Below are 24,942 nucleotides of genomic sequence, written 5' to 3'. Positions count from 1 at the left end.
GGTTGTCCGCTGTCTCCTTGTTTATTTAATATATATATTAATGCACTTATTAAGGACTGGGAAATTGATTTGGCCACACATTTTATGATCGATAACAAACCCCTTAACACTCTGCTCTACGCAGATGACGTAATTATATTAGCTAACACCGAAGACAACTTACAAATGGCAATTCACAGGTTATATCAAAAAGCAAAAGAGTACAATTTAGAAATTTCTATACACAAAACAAAAGCCATGGCCTTTATTGGTAAAAATTCTATAAGAACTAAAATAGTTATCAATAACTCTGGAGTAGAGCAAGTAAATGCTTTTACTTACTTTGACTGTAATCTCTCCTATATTCATTCTCGAGATATAGATAATAAATTAGCCAAATTTCAACAGCTGCTAAGAACAATTAGAAATACACTGTTTAAGAAGGTCCGGCAAGACACAATTTTGAAATTCTACAAAACAATGGCCATTCCAACTTTGCTATATGGATCAGAAACTTGGACTCTAACAACTAGTCAACTGAAAAGAATAGAAGCAGCTGAGATGAGATTACTAAGACCGCTAGCAGGCTACACTCTCTATGACCATAAATATAATGAAGACATCCGACAAAAACTAAATATCGCAGCCATTACGGAGACAATCCACAAGTATCGGAGCAACTGGCATGAGCATGTTCTATGGTTGCCAAATGATAGACTACCCAGGAGATTATTAAATTACAGACCCTTTGGATACCGAGATCGTGGACGCCTGAAGAAGCGATGGAGAGACCAGCTTTTCACCTGAGACTGAACAGCCCAAATGGCCTAAACCCTGATAGCTATTGATGATGATGACTAGTTCCGGCATACTCAAAAAAAAAAAAAAAAAAAAAAAAAAAAAAAAAAAAAAAAAAAAAAAAAAAAAAAAGGAGTGTTAAATGAATAACTTCCGCAGATTAAATGCAGAGTCATTTGTTTTCATTTTATTACATCAGTGTGAGTGAGGTGGCACTGATATAAAGCGCATTACCATTTTAAAACTCAGATATCTCGTTATATATTGGCCCTACAAAAATTGTTCTGACAATAAAACTAATCGGAAACGCTTTTAAAATAAATGTTATGTAATATTATCTTAAAAAATCAATAACAATCGAGATATTTCGATTTATTTACTTCAGTACCCTTTATAACTGTCGTTTTTAAAGAAAGTATTTTGAATGCCATATAGCCTAAAATCTAAGTGGGACCAATTTATTTTACATACCAATTTTCGCAGAAATCGGTTCAGCCATTATCACAAAAAACAGAAATTTAAAAAATGCGATTTTCGGTCTCAGGATAGTTAATTCATTATGCATATTAACATCCAATTATTTTTATAAAAGCGAAAATTACCAGAAAAATTTAGGTTACAGTTTTATTAGTAGTATAGATATAAGGAGAGCTGAAGGTGAGGTGTGTATGGCTCAAACTGTCAAGCATCCCACTTCTGTGTTAAGTACCTATCATGTCAGCACAGGACAATACAAACGAGATATGCTCAATTTGACGGACTGATTTCCTTATGGAGACTTTGTATTCACGCAAGCTTGTGTACCATGATAAAAAGCCAAGTCAATAACAACAAACGTTACGTGTCCAAGAAAAATTAAAAACTTTAGAATGGCAGGCAACTGCAACTTAGACATGAATCCAATAAAGAATCTCCCAGTAACTGTGAAGAAGAAGTTGAGGAAAATCCCCATTACTACTAAAGTACAACTCACTGGGAAACTGGTTGAAATACGGCATCAATATGAAGTAATCCAAAATAAGTGAATATGGAAAGAATGCCAAAGCATATTGAAGTATTAACAGAGAAAGGAGATGCATACGAAGTACTGATTTAATGTACAGTTTACCAATAAAGGCTTTAAAAACCCAAAATAAAATTTACTTTAGTCTAGTATCTTTCACAATTATGTAGTAGAAAATTGGGATATGTATGAATCAAAACATGTTTCAATTTGGTTGTCTGGTCTTAAGTGTATCATGCATAAAACATAAAATTAGCTGATTGAGTGATCTAGTAATATCAAATGAAAGTATAAGAATATTAATGACCGCATTCAATTTGTGAACATTCTTATCAGAAGAAATAAGATCTATCCAGTGAGAACATTGTGTTGCTAAACACCAATCCGTACTTATAATAATTATATAATGTCTAAACATGCATCCTCCTGAGTTCTGAAACATTTGTTGTTTTATTTTTGAAGTTAAATATAATTTCTACACCTCAAAAAAAGTGACTTAAATGAGGGAAAATGCTGAAAAAAATATGCAGGTTACAGTTAGGGCAGAAATGCAGGTATATTACACTACCTTGGTACTACCCATTGCAGAAGATGTGATGAGCAAGAAACCTTAGCCCATGTACTGGGTTTTTGCCGGAAGGGAGAATTACTGAGAATTGACCGTCATAATAAAATTCACTCAATGATTGCCAACGAACTTCGCCGGGCTGATAAGTATGAGGTGTATGAGGAAATTGGGTGCCTTTCCGACGACAGTTCAACTCGAAGAGCAGATATCATTGTTATAGACCGAAAAAAAAAAAAATTGTGGACTCATTCTCGATCCCATAGTCCATTTTGAGAACGGCGAGGAACAACCTTCAGAAGTCTGCAAAGAAAAACGGGCAATTTATCTGCCATGCTGCAGTGATTTGGGGACCAAATATAACATCAAGACATGGGACGTTATATGTATTTATTTATTTATTTATTTATTTATTCTGGCGTAGTTAAGGCCATCAGGCCTTCTCTTCCAGGAATTATGATTGGGGCTAGAGGCACAATCCCACGGGAGTCCTTAGAAGTCTTCCGAAAATTAAAAGTACCTGACAGCACCCTGAACATGATATCCTCCACTGCACTAAAGTCATCGATTTGCATAATTAATCATCATTTATATTCTTCATAAAATGTAATTTGTCTTATAGCCTAAATTGTTTGTTGCATTTCCAATAAATTTTTCAATGATAGCCTACATAACTTGGGTTTCTATTAAAGAAAAAATTGAATTAAATATAAATATTCATTTAGAATTGATTAGGAGGCCGATTATTAAACCCTGGTTGGGACGGCTATCAAATATCTATATCTATCGGGTCTCCGCACAGACATCTTTATATCATAATCATGTCTAAAGTATAGTATACTACACTCTCAGCACTCTGGAGGTTAAAACAGTTATGTGCAAGGATCTAGAACAATGCAAAGCACAATAAAATACAAAAACTCACCTTAACTTCAGACTTCAGTTCTGGGAATGTATTAGGCACATCATAGTCTTCACATTTGATATTTGATATGAAATCACAGATCAAATCTGAAGGTTCCTCTTTAATCTCACCAATATCCACTTTTAAGAAGTTCTTATCCTAAGTAACAAATACGACAAATTAATAAATTACACTCTTGTCACAGATAGGTGTCCTGACGAAAGCAAGTTTTTGTTAATCTTAGAAACATAAGACATGTACTTGCTTACCATAGCCAAGGGTTTGTATTCTTCCCCATTTCTGTCATCGTATTGTGTATCCAATGGGTTGGTATCAGGTTCTGTCTTGATCACATCCATAAGAACTGAAAAATCTTGGAATTTATTCATCTGGAAGTAAGAAGTCTACTTCACTATAAATACAGCAGAACCTCGATTATCCATCCCTAAAAAAAAAAAAAAAGATCGAAATGTTTAAAATGTATATAGCAACAATTTATACTGCCTGAATAATCCTCCACCCAATTAACCTTCACTATGCCGAGTCCATTAAAACGGACAATCAAGATTGTACTGTACAATCATACTGAGGGATAATAATTATTATTATATGGACTTTATTATTATTATTGTTATCCAAATATTGAAACCCTATTTTACCCTTTGGTATATTAGAGTTGTAGTTTGTTACGTGTGAAATACATTATGTAGAGATAATACACAATTTTAAAGAAGTGGCAGTAGGCATGAATCATAGTTACAATATGAATACACTAATTAATAGACAGTAAACAATACTAAATGCGTTATGCAATAATTACATTGAGTTAAAACAAAATTAAATAAAATTAGAAATTATAATCGAAGGTGCAGAGAGACTGCAAGAATATGACATAAATTTGCGATTTTATACATAATTTTAAGCAATAGTAAAGAGCTAATGCACAAAATTGACTTAGTTACAAATTAAACACATAATATATAGGTGGTTTGCTGTAGTAAAGAAATAAAGACAAAATTACTTACGGTTACAAACTATATACCTGTCATCAAATACTGAACAATATTAAAATCTATAATACAAACATAGTTATTGTTGTTATTACTATTATCATGTCCCAAAGAGAGACAACTTGTTTTAGATAGTGCATTAGGATTTTATATCATCATTAATTTACATACACTTAATAGCTACAGTCTTGCGTGGATGTGGTGTATAAACTCTGTGAATTGTTTATAACAACAATTTTTCCTAAGTAAATGGTAAAGGGGTGTGCAGTAATTTAAATTGCAGTCCGAGATATGATGTCTTAAAAAGTTTCTTTTTCTTTAGAACACTGGACAGCGGACTTTCCCATAACTTTCCATATTTCCACATAAAATTAAAGAAAATCAAATAATATACCAACTAATATTAATACAGCAACAACTGCATTTGTTTGCTATCAAGAATAAACATCAAGTCTGATCAGAGTTGTTTTAAAGTTGAGGAAAGATTAATGTTGGCAGTGCAGGTTCATGAATGACCACACACTCTATGGTATAGGCTACAATTTCATTGAAATGTTTGGGTATTTTTAACAATGTTCCAATAGCCTTCCACAAACTGTCCAAAAACAAAGTTTGAGAATACATCCTACTTTCCTCGGAAATAAACCATTAAATTTTGCAAGTCCTTTTGCTTTTTTTCTTTCAATGGCAATGCTGAATTGAACTTTAGTTGCCTGGGGGATGATGCATCTGTATTGGGTTTCTGGAAGTTAAATCGACTCCTTATTGTGCCTTTCATAGTCTACTTACATGGATTTTATAGATTTTGTGAGATTCTGAATACTGTTATCACTTTACTCAGCTGGTTGAGCTATAGTGTTGCCACCTACTAGGAAATTAAGCTTGGAATGCAAAAACTCTCTTATTCCATGCAGTAAGTGGAGTTTTGACTTCCTTGAGTTTTAAAACAGCCCCCAGAATGCAGATGAATGTCAAAAATAGTGTATTCTTGCCTTCCACGCATACGGGACAAACTAAAAAGCACCATTCAGCCCATAACTCAATTTTGTCAAAAATTGGAGTTAGTGGGTTTTTGATCTCCCTTTCTCAATTGATTGAGAAAGAAACCAAACTGGAGCTAGTGCTGATGCTGAATGTCCACTTTTCGCATTTTATAAGTTCTTAGACTATGCAGCTACAAATTTTGATGGAGAAGTTGAAGCTATCTATTAAATAATTCAAAATCTGTTGCTCCGAATCACTTATTTTCAAGAAGTTATATTCAGTGATTCTATAGCAGCTATTACTACTATAACAACTAATCTGCCAAATAAAAGTAAATGTTGTTGGAAAATTATATATCATCTGATGAAGCTGCTTACCGTCTTGCTTACTTACTTACAAATGGCTTTTAAGGAACCCGAAGGTTCATTGCCGCCCTCACATAAGCCCGCCATCGGTCCCTATCCTGTGCAAGATTAATCCAGTCTCTATCATCATATCGCACCTCCCTCAAATCCATTTTAATATTGTCCTCCCATCTACGTCTCGGCCTCCCTAAAGGTCTTTTTCTCTCCGGTTTCCCAACTAACACTCTATATGCATTTCTGGATTCGCCTATACGTGCTACATGCCCTGCCCATCTCAAACGTCTGGATTTAATGTTCCTAATTATGTCAGGTGAAGAATACAATGCGTGCAGTTCTGCGTTGTGTAACTTTCTCCATTCTCCTGTAACTTCATCCCGCTTAGCCCCAAATATTTTCCTAAGCACCTTATTCTCAAACACCCTTAACCTATGTTCCTCTCTCAGAGTGAGAGTCCAAGTTTCACAACCATACAGAAGAACCAGTAATATGACTGTTTTATAAATTCTAACTTTCAGATTTTTGGACAGAAGACTGGATGATAAGAGCTTACCGTCTTCCTAAAATATTAAAAAACCCCAGGTCAACTTTGTCACTTTCAACAATTAAAAGATTGATCAACTCAAAACATCAAGATAAAATATAATACAAATTCCACGAAATTTCAAATAATAAGAGATGGGAGTATCTCAATGTACAACAAAATATAATTTCTGACTATCTAAGGCAAAGTGCACTTCCATCCTTTCGATTACTCACAGGGCATGACTTTATTAAAACACTTCAACAAATTTGGAATTGGCATGTCTAGGAATTATTTCTTCACCACTTTGTCCATTGTGCAACCTTCAGGAAGAAATGATTCAGGATCATATTCAGCGATGTGCAGCCCTTTCCTCTAAATCCACTGTGTGTGAGAAATAATGGGCAGCAAGTGTGTTAGAAGATGTAGCTCTAAACTGACCAAAAATCACATTTTCTAAAAACTAGTCTAAAAAATATCCTACATAGTGTTGGAATCTCTCCATAAAATTTTACAGTCCAAATGTTTGTGTAAATGGGTTATAAAATTTAAAGAGTCATGGCTTGTTAAGTGCCACACTCCTCCTCTGTGTATTAGTCAGTCCTACTTAGCTTCTTTGATTTTTTTTTATTTTTTTTTTTTTCTTCAGAATTTAGAATATATGATTTATCAACTCTTACGTTTGCTATAACCACTGCCTGTTGTTGTTCTTGTGAGTCAAAAGAGGTAAAAAAAAAAATAACTGATCTATGGTATGCATATTCAAACTTTACGACTTATTATCCGGAATACCCAATTTTCAATAAATAAAAACATTTTCTCGGAAACTGAGATAAAGTAATGAAATTTTGCACACTCCCTTATTATTGCAAAATGCAAATTTACCTGCGGAAAACTTGTTTTTAGGTGAATAATTAAAGAACTTTACTTTGCCAAAGCAATTATATTAAAAAAAAAAAAAAAAAAACTACACTTTTGAAAATTTATTAAAAGAAAAGCAACTGAAGCTTTAAAATTCTGTCTGCAGAGATTTGTCACATATAATGCAGAGCAAATGTGTACAAAATTTCACAACCATATCGTTAATAGATCATGAGAAAATTTTCCTTATATTTTGTGACATCAGGTTAGGTTAGGTTAGGTGGGTTCGTAATTAGGCTTCTTGACAAGGTAAGGTATTGTAATTAAGTATCATAATAGAGTCAGTCACTGTAAATACCTGTACCAAACTTGGGATGGATATGGTAGCTAAAAAATTGTAAGATCAGTGACCTGGTAGAGTGTAAGAGAAGGCCCAACGACCTTAACTCTGCCACTATAAATAAATAAATTGTTATTATTATTATTATTATTATTATTATTATTATTATTATTATTATTATTATTATTATTACATATACCGGTACCGGTAACAGTGTATTTGAGATTGTCTCCCTTTAATGACTTTATTGCCAAGAACTCAGCATTAGTTAACATCTCAGAAAAGTCAATCAAGCAAAACAAAATTAGCTTTTCTGGAGAAATACTACCAAAGTATTTGCTACCAATACAGTTTTTGTACAGCAAGCTACGTATTCAGTGGTATAAAAATTGTATTATTTTTCAAGATCTTAAGATTTCAGTGAAAATTATTAAAGTTGGCTATAATTAAGTCATGCAATATTAGGCCTAATTTCGTCTGGAATAGGCAGTAAGCTTATCTAAAATGTTCAACATAAAATCTATAAAATATCTATTACTTAATTTAAATGTATTAAAAATTATTACAAAAGCAACCAATTTAAAAAAAAAACTGTACTTAATTGAATAGCCTTTGGAATACTATGACAATGAGGTTAGGTTATGTTTATTTCATTGCATACGTAGGTAAATGAAGCTGTTGTAAAATCATGTCAATTTATCTGTTTAAAAATCTCGAAATACATTAAATTATACATATTATGAAAATACCTGTCAATTATCACAATATCAATTTGAAATAAACATTGTAGATGAAACTGTCCACACCGGTTAGCGCGTCTGGCAGTGAAACAAGGTGGCCAGGGTTCGATTCCCGGCCGGCGCAAGTTACCTGGTTGAGGTTTTTTCCGGGGTTTTCCCTCAGCCCAATATGAGCAAATGCTGGGTACCTTTCGGTGCTGGACCCCGGACTCATTTCACCGGCATTATCACCTTCATCACATTCAGACGCTAAATAACCTTAGATGTTGATAAAGCGTCGTAAAATAACCTACTAAAATAAATAAAAATAAAATAAATGAAGTTACATCAACTCGGAACAAAACCTTTCATTTTGAAACTTACCTTTCTTTTTTTAATAAAGAAATAATTTATTGCTTCCTCTCTTCCTCCATGAAAAGTTTTGCGATCCTAATGCAGTGAGTGACATGGATAATGGCAATATGCATCTGACGTGAGCATGCGCAAACATGTCCTTGACCGTACTTTATTTTTGACAGAATAATATATATACTAAATTCCTAAATTATTTCCACAAAAGGGTGGAGCTACAGGGCCACCTCCCAATGTCACTCATCATAAATCATATCAATTCTTTGTGCTACAAATTACGTTTTCAGACTTCAGGAGTGACAAAACAAATTACAAAATCTTTACACATAAGTATTCAGGTTTATATTTCTAATATAGATGTTTTAGCGTCATTAATTGTGCAACAGCTTTTTCATTACGAGATATTCTCTTTTTCTAATACATTATAATTCTCAGCAAGAAAAAATGTGGGAATGTTTTCATCTTCTTCCCCCCCCCCCCTCTCGAATAAATAGAAGCAGCAGCTTTGAATTGCATTGCAGCCTGAGGATGATTGTACGAAAAACCTCTTACGTATTCGGTAATAAAATATGACATTTAAACTATTTTTCTTTTTACAAAAGGTATGAATGGGCAAAATTCCCTAAATTTGAGCGTAGATTGTACTAACAAATTCCACACTTTCCCATATTGCTGCCACGAAAGCCGTTTTTGAGTTAGGTATAGGCCTTACGATAACATTAGTAAGGCGCGTCCATAAAGGAACTTTCCCACTCGTCCCACAGCTAGCAAATCGTATGTTGCGCGAAGCCTAGATCAAGTGTACATACATGATAGAATAATGTCCTGGTATGGCATGCGCTAGCAGAACTTCCCGAGTGCTCTCAGTAGCATCGTTTGAAGATGAAGTGCTTGGCCGTGCAATCAGTGATAAAGTTTCTGAATGTACAGGGCATAGCACCAATTGAAATTTATCGTCAGCTGTGCCAGGTCTATGGGCCTAACGTCATGAGCAAGCAGATGGTGCATTGCTGGTGTAGACAATTTTCAGCAAGACACCAAAATGTGCATGATGAGGAGTGCAGTGGGAGGCCAACCATCATCACAGAGACCTTGTGGAGCAACGCACCATCTGCTTGCTCATGACGTTAACATTTGTGGTGGACGAGGTTGCAGTTGGGGTTTTCTTGGGGTTCTCCTGGTTCCCCATATTAGGCATCTATTTCATTCCGTCAACATCCATAGCATTCCATTCTCCGAATGCTATGGATCAAGTGAAAGAGGGAGAGGAAGAGGAGGGGGGAGATGCACACACAAGCGCGCACACATATATACACATAAATTCGTAACACTGCTAATTTAAACCCGGATAAAAGACAGTGAACCAATGGTTAGTATTGACTTTCCTTCGTGAATCTATGTGTGTTCACTGTCATTTATTGCCATGCATAATGGACACATTATGGTAAGAATAGCAAAATATTGGTTTAGAATTTCAAACATGGAAGATAACGAGATTGTTAAGATTTGTTATAGATATCTGACAATGAATGGGCTAGCACTTTAAAAATGAACTTAATAGAACTGGGCTGGAACAACTGTAGAGAGAAAATTATGAAAGTGAAAATGTTTTAAATATTATAAGACAAAGATGTAACGATATAGGGAAACAACATGTTTAGTTACAAGAATAACAAAACTTCACTACAAAATTACAGGAAAGTTAAGACTGTATGAAGTCAAGAACTATATAATACGATATGTGATAGAAATGCTAGAATTGATTTTCCATGGATTAGGTTAGGAGTGTGGAAAATGAACAGTTTTAGGGGTAATACAGAAAATGACAGATGCATATTACGTGGCGAAATAGAAGATATAAAGTATTGTTAACATTGGGTTAAGCAAGATTGGAGTGAACAGAGTTTTATGAAAAAGGAATGGCTACATTTTAGTAATGAAACTGTATTAGCCAAAATATCAAGAATTACAAATGGACAGATAATAAATTCCTTAGGAATATATTTCTGGAAATGTAAAATACATTTTTAAATGTATGTGTGTGTATGCAATGTAGGTAGACCCAATTATTGTACATGTACAAAATTCTATGTTGATAAATGAATGATAGCTATATAACCCAAGGTCAATGCTGTCATTCAACACAGTAACACACTGCACCCACATAAATAAATAATAAAAAACAATAATGGTCACATTAAAAAAGGCTTTTTTTTTTTTTTTTTACACAGACACACATTTCATTAACACTTCTAGATATAATACATTGTATGACATCCTCAAAACAAAATTGTGTTTTCTTACTCTCCCACTAAGAACCCATTGGAATGGGTTGAAATTTTGCTGATCACAGTGGAAAATTAATCAGCACTTCTGATTCTGAAGATTCTTAAATACAGATGAAAGAAATGTATAAGAATGTGTCACACTTTACATATTTATTTTCATATATGTGGTGCGTTTTACAAAAATATTTTCGTACTACTACTGCACAATATACATTCTTATCTCGGAATGAATATTAGAAATTTTTATGCAAATAAAGAGTGAGTCAATCCTAAGTTACCGAGCAGTGAGGTTGTTTTTTGACAGGCAGTGCTTTGGATTTTCTCAGTAATTTGTTGTTATTCTTTCGTAATCATTTCCATTAAGCCAGTGACAAGTCGCACTCCCAGTAAAATACTGCTGTAACTCGAAAATTGATTTGTAAAGATATACTATTTCTTAGTAAAATTGTGCTGTAAAAATATTTCAATAAATACATACGAACACCTTCGATAAATTACTGTTTTTTTATTATAGTTTCATACCTCCAACTAGTAAAACAGTTTTGGAAAAAAATTATGAAAGTAATGTGTGATTTTCAATATACTGGGAGTGCAAAGTATCAGTGAGGTTTCTCAGAGCCATGCAACAATTGAGAAAATGTGTTCAATTATTAAACAAGTCGCGAGAAACAGGTTCCATTCTCGATAAAAAGAAACACTATCCAATGATTGAACACATCTTGTACGACTCCTTCTTCAGGACATACATTTCAATAAGGAAATGCACAGTTGTACTATATGTCAAACTGTGATTCTAAGCCTGGTCTAGACACAACAAGGTGTTTGTCGTTTTACTTACAATGCAAAACGCTGCAAGTAAGAAGGAGCGTGTGGACCGTAAAACTTTGCAGTTTTTGGAATTGAATGAAGACTAAACACTGAGTTGAAGGCATGAGTTCGAGAGCATCATTTTCCGAGAAGAAAGCTGGTACGTCTCGACTCTCCTTAAAATAAGTCACTGACAGAGACTGATAATGCAAAGTGCAGAAGAATGGTGTCGCCAGCTTAGTGCAAACAATTAACAAAGAGAACCCATCCACTGTGTCCTCTGGAAAAACCCAACACATCTCCTGTCAAAATGCAAACTTATTGTTCAGTAAGAATACTCGGTAACTTAGGTGTGACTCACTCTATAACTTGGTGTCACTTTCTAACAGTATTTTATATCAGCAGAAACCGTGTGTGCAATGCATGATTTGTATCCTTATCTCTAATTTTGAAGTACAATGTACATATTACATTTATAACAACAATAAAGGCGATACTTTTAATGTGAAGGGGCAATGTTGTTTTAACTCAACCAGACTTACAACTAACTGCCACTGCTATCACATCAGGCACTGATTTTCTGCGACAGAGACGATAATACCACATCACTCTTTACTTATTATCTGTACAGTTCAAAGTCTTGCTAAAAGGCCTGTGCCATCTGTACCAGCATATGTTGTCAACTATTTCTTCCATTATATTTTACCCTCACTGCACAAAATGGAATAGGATAATTGTTACATGAAAATAAATTCAGAATCCAGTGCATAATAATTATGGAATACTGAACAGAAACAATTCAAGAAACACAAATTGCACAACTCTAAGGATAAAACGTTTCTGGTTTGATGATGCTGATTGTGATCACAAACATTGCAATTGCCCATCCTATAGTTTTTGCCTTTGTTCTTGCTGTTGTCACTACAGTGGTCCCTGATTAAGATGTTTTTCATGAGGGAACAGTGTAATACGTAAACTACATACGAGGGAAATAATCTTAAAAGGGTAAACAGTATATACTAACGTAATTGTAACATAATCACTATGGAAACTGAATAAAGTATATATTGATAATTTCAAGATGCTTGAAATGAAAACTATGTAATAGCGGAACCATCAGTGTCCTCAATTCAGAATGTTTAGACATAGATACATCTTTAAAATTGGTCCGATAGGAGTATCCTGTAGGAAAAGTAGGGCATGCACAAAAAGTGGTATACAATCTCATATATCTCAAAAAGTACAACCAATAGCCAAAATGTGAAAAATGGTTTCAATAATCGAAGGATACAAGCACCTAACAATATTAACTTCAAAGACACGCACACACATGGGAAGCATCCGCCACTTTTGGTTCTTGCACACTGAGTCACATGTCAAGTTTGTTTATCTCCAGACTGCAAGTTGATAGGATGGTCTCAAGGGATTCGTCTGAATAGATTTAACCAGGAAATGCTAAATCGTAAGCATCTAAGTGGACAGTGGAAAGTTATTACTCAGCACTGAGTAAAAAATATGACTAAAATCGAAACATTTGCGGCAAAATACAAGAAACGCATATCGGATGAAAGAGAACCTCAAAAGAAATCGCTTAAGCTCAAAATGACCAAAGCCAAATGATGTACAGCTTATAGAGAGAGGAAGAAAGCTGAAGCAGCACAATGTGGAGTCCCAAATGAGCACTTTCACCACGAGTACATGTGAACCAATGGATGTGGACACTGAATAAGATTCAATAAAAGAAACACACAAACCGAGCTAGTAACGTGGTTAGGCTTTAGGAAAAATGTGAGAAAATATGACATGAATAAACTAACTGCAATTACAAGGCAATAATTTTGCTTTCATTTCTCAACAAACTTCTACCTCAAACCCCTGACTGTCCAACACGGATCTACGTAAATAAAGCCCTGTGGGTGTGCCACCTATAAAACCTACCCAAACTTTTCTGAATTGATGGATCGAACAATTTGATGCCTTATAAAAGCTACTTTCTCTGGGCCTGCAACAGAAATATTCATGCTAATTTGATGAAACCAATGTAGCAGCACTATATTTCTTGTACTTCGAAGTTTTCAACTGACTGTTGCTTGGTTTGGTACTTCCATCTTGCTGTAAAACGTAATTTTATATGCAATTAATGTACTTAAAATGCCTTTCGTTTTTTGACACCATTTTTAACAACAAAAAGAGCTGAAGTACAGACAATAATACAGCATTTCACTAATCATTTTTTATAGAACAGATCAAAAAGTTCCTTAAGCGAGAAAGTGATTACAGAACCACTGAAACATATGATTAAAAAAGCAAAATATTAATATGTTCTTTGAAAATATCTCTTTTATACGAGAAACTGAAATTTTTATTCTTATGCAGCTATTTTTGGAACAAAGCATTTTGAAACATTTTAGGTGGGTGAACATTTTAAACAGGTTATTCTTAAGCGGGAACCACTGTATATCTCAAACTTAAACATTTTTCGACGTGTAGTTCCATCAATTAATGGAGGAACAAAACTAATATGATTTAACAGGGGCAGTACACTCTATCACTTCAGCAGGAATAATAATACAGTTTCAGGCTGATGAATCTTTGGACAGATGAATGGTTATGTGAGAATGGAGTGTTCTTGGAAGCGATCTGAGCTTATACTCATAAAATACTTACAATAATTGTCATATTAAATAATAATTATTATTCCTACATCTCAATAATGAATGGGCTTTAAATTTTTATGGTAATCAAAAATATTTTCCAATATTTAAACAGTTTCTCCAATATGTAAATGAGGAAAAACAAAAACAATATTTTCTATTCGTGTCATGCGAGACATTTTTAACAACACATTTAAATAATCTTCATTGTACATAGGTGTTCCTATGCAGACTAATTCCATGTAATCACGTTCTCACAGCTTATATGATGGTAGCTGGAGCATCCATCCCAAGGAAACTAAGCAGTGGAAATGAAATGGGACAGGATTGCATAGGAAAGAATGGATGGATCTGTACATATGCCGTCCTATGCTGTCCGTCAATACATTTTGTTAAATAGAAGCTGGAGTGATAGCGGCCTGCATAGGAATGTTCTGTTATTTTGTGATGGCACTATTATTTGTAGCAAATATCCTCATACAAATGTGACACTTGGATTTGTACCCTTCAAAGAATGAACACATGAAACTAAAAACAATCTTATTACCTAATATCAAGAGAAAAATTGTTCCGGGGCCGGGTATCGATCCCGGGACCTCTGGCTGAACGTACCACTGCTCTGCCAACTGAGCTACCCGGGAACTCCACCCGACACCGTCTCAACCTTTCCCTTTATATCCACACAACTCGCATGGGCTGACGAAACGCCAGAGACCCACATCGAGTGCACACAATCTCTGTGTGACTTGGAAAGGTTGAGATGGTGTCTGGTGGAGTTCCCGGGTAGCTCAGTTGGCAGAGCGCTGGTACATTCAACCAGAGGTCCTGGGATCGATACCCAGTCCCGGAACAATTTTTCCCTTGAAATTATTCAAATCTGCTTTACAGAGAGCTTTACCTGAAAGACTAGATTTGAATCTTATTACCTATTTCCAAAACTTACTGCCTCTGTGATTTAAATTAGATATTCAAGCCAATCAAATTGTTTCAGTTTCTAATCATTAATTATCCACACAAAAGGCTCATCGCATATGTGAACTGATGCATGACTTCGAAGTTGTTGTTCACTTTCGAAACTTTTTTCACATAGGTCGCACTTTAAGTTCTTATCACCCTCATGGGTTGACGTATGTCTCTGAAGATCGGCACGTCGTGCAAAACCCACGTCACAAATATTACATTTTAAACGCTTAGTGCTTTTGTGGGTTGATATGTGGTTTCGAAGATACTCATTCCGCGCAAACGTCTTCTCACAAATATTGCATTTGAAAGGCTTATTGCCTTTGTGGGTTGCTACGTGGTTTCGAAGATAATCAGCCCGTGCAAAAGTCTTTTCACAAATGTCGCATTTGAAAGGCTTATCTCCTGTATGAATTGACATATGATTTCGTAGAACTTGTCGATTCCTAAAACTCCTATTACAAATACCGCAATTAAAAGGTTTTTCTCCTGTGTGTGTTATTGTGTGCTGTCGAAGATTGCTGAGCCTTACAAAATTCTTACCACAAACTTTGCATCTGAAAGGATTTCCATCTGCATCACTTGAACCATGCATACTCATTGCGTGAGATAACTTGTGCGTTTGAAGACGTTGTTGACTACTATAAATCCTCGCGCAAATGTCGCATTTGAAAGTCTTATTTCTGGTGTGGGTCCCTGAGTGACTTCGAAGATAATCAAGACGTGCAAAATTCTTTCCACAAACATGGCATTTGTAAGGCTTAAATCCTGTGTGAGTCGAAATGTGATGTCGAAGAATTTGTCGATTTCTAAATGTTCTCTGGCAAACATCGCATTTAAAAGGCTTAGCCCCTGTATGAGTTTGTGAGTGTTGTCTAAGATTATCTATCCGTGCAAAAGTCTTATCACACATTTCACATTTGAAAGGCTTGTAGTCTGGGTGTGACAATGCATGATTTTGAAGACAGTCCCGACTTGGAAAAGTCTCCCCACAAACATGGCATTTCGAAGGTTTATCATCATTGTGAGTAGACACGTGTCTTCGAAGATGATCTATTCGTGCAAAGGTTCTCTTACAAATGTCGCAATTGAAAGCCTTGTTGTCAGTATGGGTTAATGAGTGCAGCCGAAGATAATCGAGTCGTGCAAAACTCTTGCAACAAAATTCGCAAGTGAATGGTTTATTACCTGTGTGAAGTAGTGAATGGTTTCGAAGATTGTGTTGATATCTAAAACTTTTATTGCAGATGTCGCATTTGAAGGCCTTACGTTCTGTGTGGGTCAACGCATGGTTTTGAAGATGATGAAGTCGTGCAAAGTGCTTGCCACAAACGTCGCATTTGAAAGGCTTGCTGCCTGTGTGAGTTGTTGCGTGTATTCGAAGGTAATCGAGTCGCGCAAAACTCTTACTGCAAATGTCACATTTGAAAGGCCGATCACCTGTGTGAGCTGACATGTGATACTGAAGATGCTGTCGATGTCTGAAAGTCTTCTCGCACAAACTGCATTTGAAAGGCTTTTCGTCTGTGTGAACTAGTGAGTGGTTCCGAAGATGATCAAGTCGTCCAAAACTCTTCTCACAAATGACACATTTGAAAAGCTTACCACCTGAGTCAGTTAGTGTTTGAAGTTGAAGAAAATCAAGTCCTGGAAAAGTCTCACCATTAATTCCGCATGTCAATGCATCATTATCAACGTGATTTAAGGCTTGATTTTGAAGATGTTGCTGATTCAAAAAACTTTTCTCACAAATGTCGAAGCTGAAAGATCTGTCACATATGTGTTCTTTCAGACGTTGCTGTGAAGTAAAGCCTGTGCGGCAAAATTCGCAAATCGAGTTCTTCTGAACTGAAACACTACTTATGATCTCACAATCCGGATGCGTCTGCTTCACATTTGGTTGTGTTTGTCTGACCAGATCTGAGTGATGCACAGACTCCTTGTGTTCGTCAGTCTCCTGGCTTCTTTCATGATCATGGTAATTTTGCCTGTAAATCCAGATGTATGATCACATAACTGAAACCTAGTATCTCAGATCAAATAAGGGATTATAGAAAGGTACATACACACAGACACACCATGGCTGTATTGCAACACTAAATGCACATTGCAAAATATAATGTGTGGAGCAACTTCACCTCCCTCAAACATACACTGTGCATACTAGAACCATTTGAAAATATCAAACATTTCATTTCTACTCTGTCTTCAGCTTGATCATGTACGACGAGAAATAGGAAGTTATATTTCTGTACTGCTCGGGAAAAGTGGCACAAGTCAAAAATGTTAATTTCACAAAAGAAGGAAAAAAACTGTCTTCAAACTGGTTTATGTCGATTTGAGTTTCTTCTGTATGAATTATTGTAATGGGAAAAATACTTATGTCTCTTTTCCCAAGCGAGCAGATGTTCCGTAAGTTGTTAATACATTGATAAAAAATGTTTGTGGAAACTGACTTATGCCACTTTTCCCAAGCACTGCAGATTTCTGTGCAGTGGTGCTATAATAATTGCAGTTTATCACTTTATAAAAGGAGAAACAGAAGCATCAACTACGACAATGATGGCGAACACATTTGTTAAAAAATGAGGGGGGGGGGGGGGAGTCATGAAATCCCAGTAAATCAGCAGCAAATTCAAAACTTCATCTGAATGAGCTCAGCTACCTTTGAACATTTTCCATATGCCCTAAACTCATGGCTATATCCCTCCGTGCACCCATTTTCTTTGTTTCTTTTATAATTCATATTTGACGGATTCCACAATGCTGAAAATAATTTGTAAGTCTCTGTCAGTCCTAACATGTTATCCTCAGTCCCCTTTCTGCTCCATTTCCTCTATCTGCTTGCTGTGAAGGGCAAGCATGTATGAGCACTTACAAACTTATGCACCAACTCCCTTTGTATTCATCACAAAAACTGACAGATGAATCTTCTAGATTCAAAACCCCCTAAAGACCATTTTATTGAGAATTGAGTTATGCCCACATATTACTTGCTAAGAATGAATTCTAATGATTAATATAGTTTCAATTTAAAAAGCCACTAAATTTGAAGCTTTTACTGTCAAAATCCTTTAATTTGTGAAAGTGGATATAGGGGATTTTGAATCTATAGGATTCAGATGACAGTTCATCCCTCACCTTTTGCTTTTGTACGCATGTGCTGAGCATGTTCAAAGCCCCATCCCAGCAATCATGTGGTAAATTCTGTCACACAATACAGCCGTGACATACCAGTGTGTATGCACCTTTGCTATCATGTATAATACATCATTTATTCTTTATAACGTGTTTCTTACTGGCAGGAAAATAAAGCTCAAAACCTCTATCAACGAAATACGAAATGTAATGTGTGTTGCGTATTTCTCCTTTAGAATTTTCCTTTCATTATATTGTACAAAATTAAAACTGTTTTATTACCAACTATTGTTGTTACCTCTATCTAGCATTTCATTATTGAGGCAGAGTTGTTGCATATTTGCGCGCTCATAACGAAACATCATCTCCAGTAATGTATTGAGATAAACATGATGTTAGGAAACCTCTATAATTTCCTATCAGAAGGTCTATTGCTGTTTCTATCTTTATATTTCTAACAAGTCTTGAAGTATGAAACAGTAAAAATACTGGTTCAAAGCATGCATGACACAAATACAATTTTTTTCTCCGACATTTTAAAATGAAATCAAATTTGAAATCCCCCCCCCCCCCACATATTATTAAGCTAGAAAAACTGAGTTGTGCATTTCATTATTTTATTTCGGATATAGGACTTTCATAATTTTTCATCACTTCAAAATTCAGTGAAGTAAAATTTAACAAGAAAATTTAACCCTTTCATTGGTCACGTCAGTCGTTTTAAGAAAATCGGTTTAATAATTCATTTATTTATATTAAGTATTAGATTAGTAGTTGGACTGGTAGATTGATCTTATTTTGTAAGAGGTAAAATGTGAAAAGATGTTAATGTTATGTTTTATTTAACGACGCTTGCAACTGCAGAGGTTATATCAACGTCGCCGGATGTGCCGGAATTTTGTCCCGCAGGAGTTCTTTTACATGCCAGTAAATCTAATGACATGAGCCTGTCGCATTTAAGCACACTTAAATGCCATCGACCTGGTCTGGGATTGAACCCGCAACCTTGGGCATAGAAGGCCAGCGCTATACCAACTTGCCAACCAGGTCGATATGTGAAAAGAAGTGCCATTTAAAGCACTATAAAAACACCCCTGTTTATAACAAAATATCATCACGAATGCAGCATAGCAATATAAGTCAAAATATTTATAATATTAGTCCGAATCTTTAGTGTCTATTTTTAATTGCCTGTTTTCAACTTTTAAGTGCCTAAATGTCCAAGCTCTACTTATAACTTGCATCAGTCCTAGGGCAAACTAGTTTGTTAATTTTTACGTGTTTATGAATTACTGTAGATTATGCATATTTAATAAGCCTAAGAAATATTTATTTCATTCCATTATGCTGTTTCTCGTAGTCTAGACCATTCGTATTGAATCGTTTATTCTTTAGACAGGACATGATTTTCGTGTCATATTATATAGACTCCCTGTGTTATTAAGCCCATTCATTTTACATTATTATTAATATTACGTTACAGTAATTACCTAGTGATGATAACACGAATGAGGCATAACTGCCTGTTACTAGTACTCATGTATAGTGGGGCTCATGTAAGATTAGTTCATAAAAAACTAAAATGACGTCTTTTCAATGTCAATAGTTACCAGATATGACCAAAGCAGGTAAAATCACAATGCTTTTTATTGAAACAATAATAATAAATACGCATGAATTGTGTCTGCATCTGTTTCGCGTCCATGTCAAAGAAAAAACGAATAAGATACCATAATTTTTAAAATATACTGCAACCCCTCAAGGACGACAATACTCTTCCAAGCAGGTTAGGTAGAAAATGCGGACTCTCCTTGTGTACAGGAATGGACTCGTTCACATTGTTGAGTTTATCGAAAATAATGTAAGCATGTCCAAGGCAACCAAAGTCGAATGTTCAAACAAATCCTTTCATTTTTATACAGTACTAATAATGGTCGAATATAAACGTCACACGTCATAAAAACTAGGTGGGTTTCGAAATCAGGATATGTCCATTACTAGTTCCTATCTAAGCACTGATCTACTGCAGCTACCTGGCAGATGTGGAAAGACATAAACATTCACTACCAACAGCTGGGCAACCTTTGATTTTTTTTTTACTAGATTATTTTACGATGCTTTATCAACATCTTAGGTTATTTAGCATCTGAATGAGATGAAGGTGATAATGCCGGTGAAATGAGTCCGGGGTCCAGCAGCGAAAGTTACCCAGCATTTGCTCATATTGGGTTGAGGGAAAACCCCCGAAAAAACCTCAACCAGGTAACTTGCCCCGACCAGGAATCGAACCCGGGCCACCTGATTTTGCGGCCAGATGCGCTAACCGCTACTCCACAGGTGTGGACTGGCAACCTTTGAGTATTGTATAATTTTGCTTTGCTACCTAAGTCATCAACGTCCATTTCATTGTCACCCCTTCATGCTTGTTGATTTCCTCGCAAAAGAATGTCCTTTACTTAGGTAACTTTCAGTCAAATAATGAGAATGTTAAAAATTCAAAAGATAAAACTTCTAACAAGGAAACTGAGTACTTATTTGCCAATCTTCTTAAAATGATTTATTTCCAGTTCTATTCCTTTAGAGACAAAAGGAAATAAATTGTAACTTTATGTTCCACTTTATAGCTGGGGAAAAAAGCAAGTTCACACAGCAATATCCTCACCTGTCAGTCAAGCTACCTTCCTCTCTTCCCACAATTTGCATTGGCTGCTCTCTTCTTGTATCCCCATTCCAATGTTCTTCCTAAAAATACAAAAAAATATCATCACCTCATAGTATAATATATTAAAGGATAACTGACAAATATGATTCATAAACAGACAAAAATACGAATTTGTCAGCAGAAGCAGCAGCAACAGCAGCACTAGTGGCGGAACCAGTAGTATTTAGTGATGACAGTGGTAGTAGTAGAGTAGTAATTAGTGGGACAGCAGCATAGTGGCAGAATAAGCAGTATTTAGTAAAGACAGTAGCAGTAGCAGTAGTAGTAATTAATGGGACAGTAGCACTAGTGACAGAATCAGCAGTATTTAGCATCAATCACCTGCTTTGTTCATGAATGAATTCAGTTCATGTTGCTTACATCACATTTCAAGTTACTTTGACAAAACTTCAAACAAACCAATCTAAATTATTTTATTACGAGGAATAAGAAATAGCGATTAAATAACCTGAAGTAGTCAGATTTCTAGTGACATGGCAGTGAAAGAACTGGGGGGGGGGGGGGGACACCACTGAAATCAAAACAACTCACCTCAAATTCAACCTTCGACACTGGTAATGTAGTATCTTCTCCATTTTGTTCGCATTTTATGTCCAATTCGCGAGTATCACTCAAGTTCGAACATTCTGTTTTGATCATATTCACATCCACTTCCACGAAATTCCCTTCCTATGTAAAAAAATAAATCACAGATGAGTAAAGTACACATTAACAGATGTAGAGTTCTGGAGGAAAGAAGTTCGTCATGGAATGAAATCAAAGTGTAACATTTATTCACTTACCATAAGCAGTGGTTTTTCCTCTTCTTCATTGCTATTATCAGTTGGTAGTGCCAATGGGTCATTATCGGGTTCTATTTTGATTACATCCATATTGTTCGAAATTATATATATTTTTTCGAGCAATTCACAAGTAAAATATTATTTTCAGTGCCAGTGAAGTTGAATGATATTTGTTTGTTTTTACTCGATGGCATTGAAAATTATTTCTGTGAACAGGAATTAAAAATTAATAATTCACGAATATTTCATCTTTAAATACTTATTGTGATGTTGAACTAGACGGAAAGAATCTAACTAAAGTAAAAAAGTTTATGTATTTAGCATCTGAAATTAATTCTAATGGGAAAATTCAAAGTGAAGTTACTAAAAGAATCAGAAATACTAAAATCTATATAATACAATTAAGAAACTGATATGGAATGAAGATATATAGAATCGCAATGTAGGCCTATAATAGTACATTATGCAACGAGCCTATAATGCTCGTACGAGCTTCTTAATTACCATTATAGGCGAGTTTCATACGACTTTTTATGCTCGACCACATTTCTAACTTGAAATTACCGGTATTCAGATGTATACATTTTATTTGTATCTGACAAGATCGGAAGTGACCTTGTTCTAGGTCGTGAATTGAGAGATGTGCGCAGACGCGAAAGTATTGATTTTTTCCGAGGAACAATAATGTCATTGACCTTGATGTAATCCCGTTAAACTTGATATAACCTTGATTATTGAATTCGACATTGAAAAACGAGATGACAAATTGAATTTATGTGAATATTATTTACAATTAACGCTAATTATTATAGTAACAGAACATAACCATCTGTGACAGTATTGGTTTTCCAGCCTCCGTGAATTTTCGCTAATTCTCTTTCGATTGCATATCCGAGAATAATCGATACTTGCGGTTTTATAATGGTACAAAGCTGACTTGTCATTGGCTGAACACCTGTAAGCTGAGTTGTCATTGGCTGAACACCTGTACTTTAATGAGTAGGTGTACTTTAATGACATGCATGGTCGGCATGGTCGAGCATAAAACATATTTTAAACCACCCTTGACATATGAAGGGTTGAGAATGAGATAATCTAAAGCCACACTATTAACAAAAATAGTTTCTTGTGCGAATTTATTTCTTATACATATGAGGAAGCTACCAGTATAATATTAGATTTGTTCCAGCAAGCAATTCAGAACACGTTCCGAACTAATACCGACTCCTTTCGTCGCATTCATCAGTTGTGTACGGTGTCAAAATTAGTTCCAGATTTTACGCTGCTGGAACGTTTCTTGAACTCTTCTTTCATGGCCTTAGAGTTTCTTCTCATATTAAAATTATATTCATATTCCACACTTAATTATCTGTAAAATATATCGCTATCACAACAAATTGATGGACATCCTAAAGAAAATAAGTATGGATTGGAAAGACGGGAGGCTGTTCAGTATGTAACCTTTATATGAAACGAGTCAGAATCAGGACAGGAGAAGAAATGTCTGAAGGAAGTGAAATAGGGAGAAGAGTACGACAAGGATGCCCTTCATCATCTACCCTGTTCAAAATCTACTTGGAAGATTTGGTGAAGAACTGTTTTCAGAACATGGGAGAGGTAAAAGTAGGGGAAGCAGAAAAATAAATTGGATAAATCGCAATATAGCGAACGCCAGTAGGGGAAGTTATTCTCACCCAGATGAAATGTGTATTCGACACAACACTCGCCTATCACGTAGAGTGTCTGATGAGCTAATAGGGGAAAAGTAGAAGGGGTCGTGGGCGGAGCTTCTACGTTCGCTATATTGCGATTTGCCCAAGTGCTTAAGATTTGCTGAAGATATGGCGTTGTTAGCAGAAGAGGAGACGATACTAAAAGATATGCTACAGGAGCTAAATGACTGTTGTGAGCAGTATGGGATGAAGATAAATACAAATAAATTCGAAGACCATGGTTGTCGCGATTGGTTTGCTCAAGTTAGTTTTCAGTTTGCTTAGGTTAAGTTTAGTTTGCAGAATTTACAAGATTACATCGTTACATAAACTTAACTACAAGAAATTTACTACATAGGCTAATTCTTGCCTAATATAATAGCTACTGTAATAAACAAATATCTTAATAGTGTCTTCATTGGGAGAGAATATAAGAACTACAGTATCGATATTTTACTTTCAACAATAGGTACAGCCAATTTTCGCCTATGCTTATATTCACAATGTGCACAAAGCCATCTATGTTACAAAAAATCGAAGATTTGGGAAGGAACTTAACCTATTAAGTTATTTCTTCATTGTTCCTTACGTAGGCCTATACAAGGAACAATTTCACTTGGTCTCATTTTAGTCATTTGCACAGAGTAGCATACCACTCCTATTATACTGAGGGAGGTTGATGAAGTACTCACCTATGTTACCTGTTATTATGAAGCTGTTTCTCAATGGAAAATGTTCACACCTCTCCTGAAGAATCCACTAGGCCTATATTGCTTTCTCTTCATTTAGAGCAATATTACATAAGTGCTCAAGTTTACTTGGAAAACTTTTACTTGTAGTAATCGTCAATGCACCGCCTGTAAAAAAAAAAAAGTTAATCTAATCTATTTTGAACTTTGCGTGGGTGCACATCATATTAGTATGAGATTTATAAATGTGTTAAATATCTTAAAGCATATTACAGAAATACAGATACCAGTATTTTAAAATCTAAACATACCTGTGCATTATAACAATGAATAGGTATAAAGAAAATGTCACCTAAATAAAAAGCGCTTGCTCTTACATCACAAATGAAATTTGCTTTCCAATATACAATGACAAAAGGCATTTCTGGAACTAATTTCCAAACCATACAGCGATCATAATGCAGTGAGTGAAGAGTCAGTCTAATATGATTCGCTATTTACAAAGCAATACTATAGGCCCTAATACTAGCTAATTTTAACTCTTATGAGGAAGGCGGAACGAACAAATTTCATAATTCAAGCTTAAACAGTAAAATATAGCATACTGTAATATTATTAGATCTACATCTCTTCATTCCTCTCCCTAACCTGTTTTTTCTACTCGTAGTCAGAGTTGCCAACTGAAGGTCCGAAAAATCGCAAAACAGTAGTTAAAAAGTCACTAATTCCTTATTATCAATAGATAAAGTATTATTTTTGTGACTAGAGGG

General features: G+C 35.2%; 1 protein-coding gene across 10 annotated transcripts in view; it reads right to left on the bottom strand.

Moving 5' to 3' along the window:
- LOC138715450 (zinc finger protein 665-like) overlaps positions 1-24,942 on the bottom strand; it is a 75,216-nt gene that overhangs the window by 24,850 nt on the left and 25,424 nt on the right. For 3 of the 10 annotated variants that reach the window (XM_069848429.1, XM_069848467.1, XM_069848390.1), the window contains exons 1-3: positions 8,433-8,499; positions 3,519-3,694; positions 3,271-3,408 (exon numbers count right to left, since the gene is read on the bottom strand). In XM_069848429.1, the coding sequence (XP_069704530.1) occupies positions 3,271-3,408; positions 3,519-3,638 (258 nt within the window). In that variant the 5' untranslated portion in view covers positions 3,639-3,694; positions 8,433-8,499. The other 7 variants (XM_069848379.1, XM_069848386.1, XM_069848373.1 and 4 more) reach the window with 7 other exon arrangements.

The sequence above is a fragment of the Periplaneta americana genome, chromosome 2 (assembly GCF_040183065.1).
Source record: "Periplaneta americana isolate PAMFEO1 chromosome 2, P.americana_PAMFEO1_priV1, whole genome shotgun sequence".
In the NCBI taxonomy this organism is placed as follows: domain Eukaryota; kingdom Metazoa; phylum Arthropoda; class Insecta; order Blattodea; family Blattidae; genus Periplaneta; species Periplaneta americana.
This window is presented reverse-complemented; position numbering and strand designations above follow the sequence as displayed.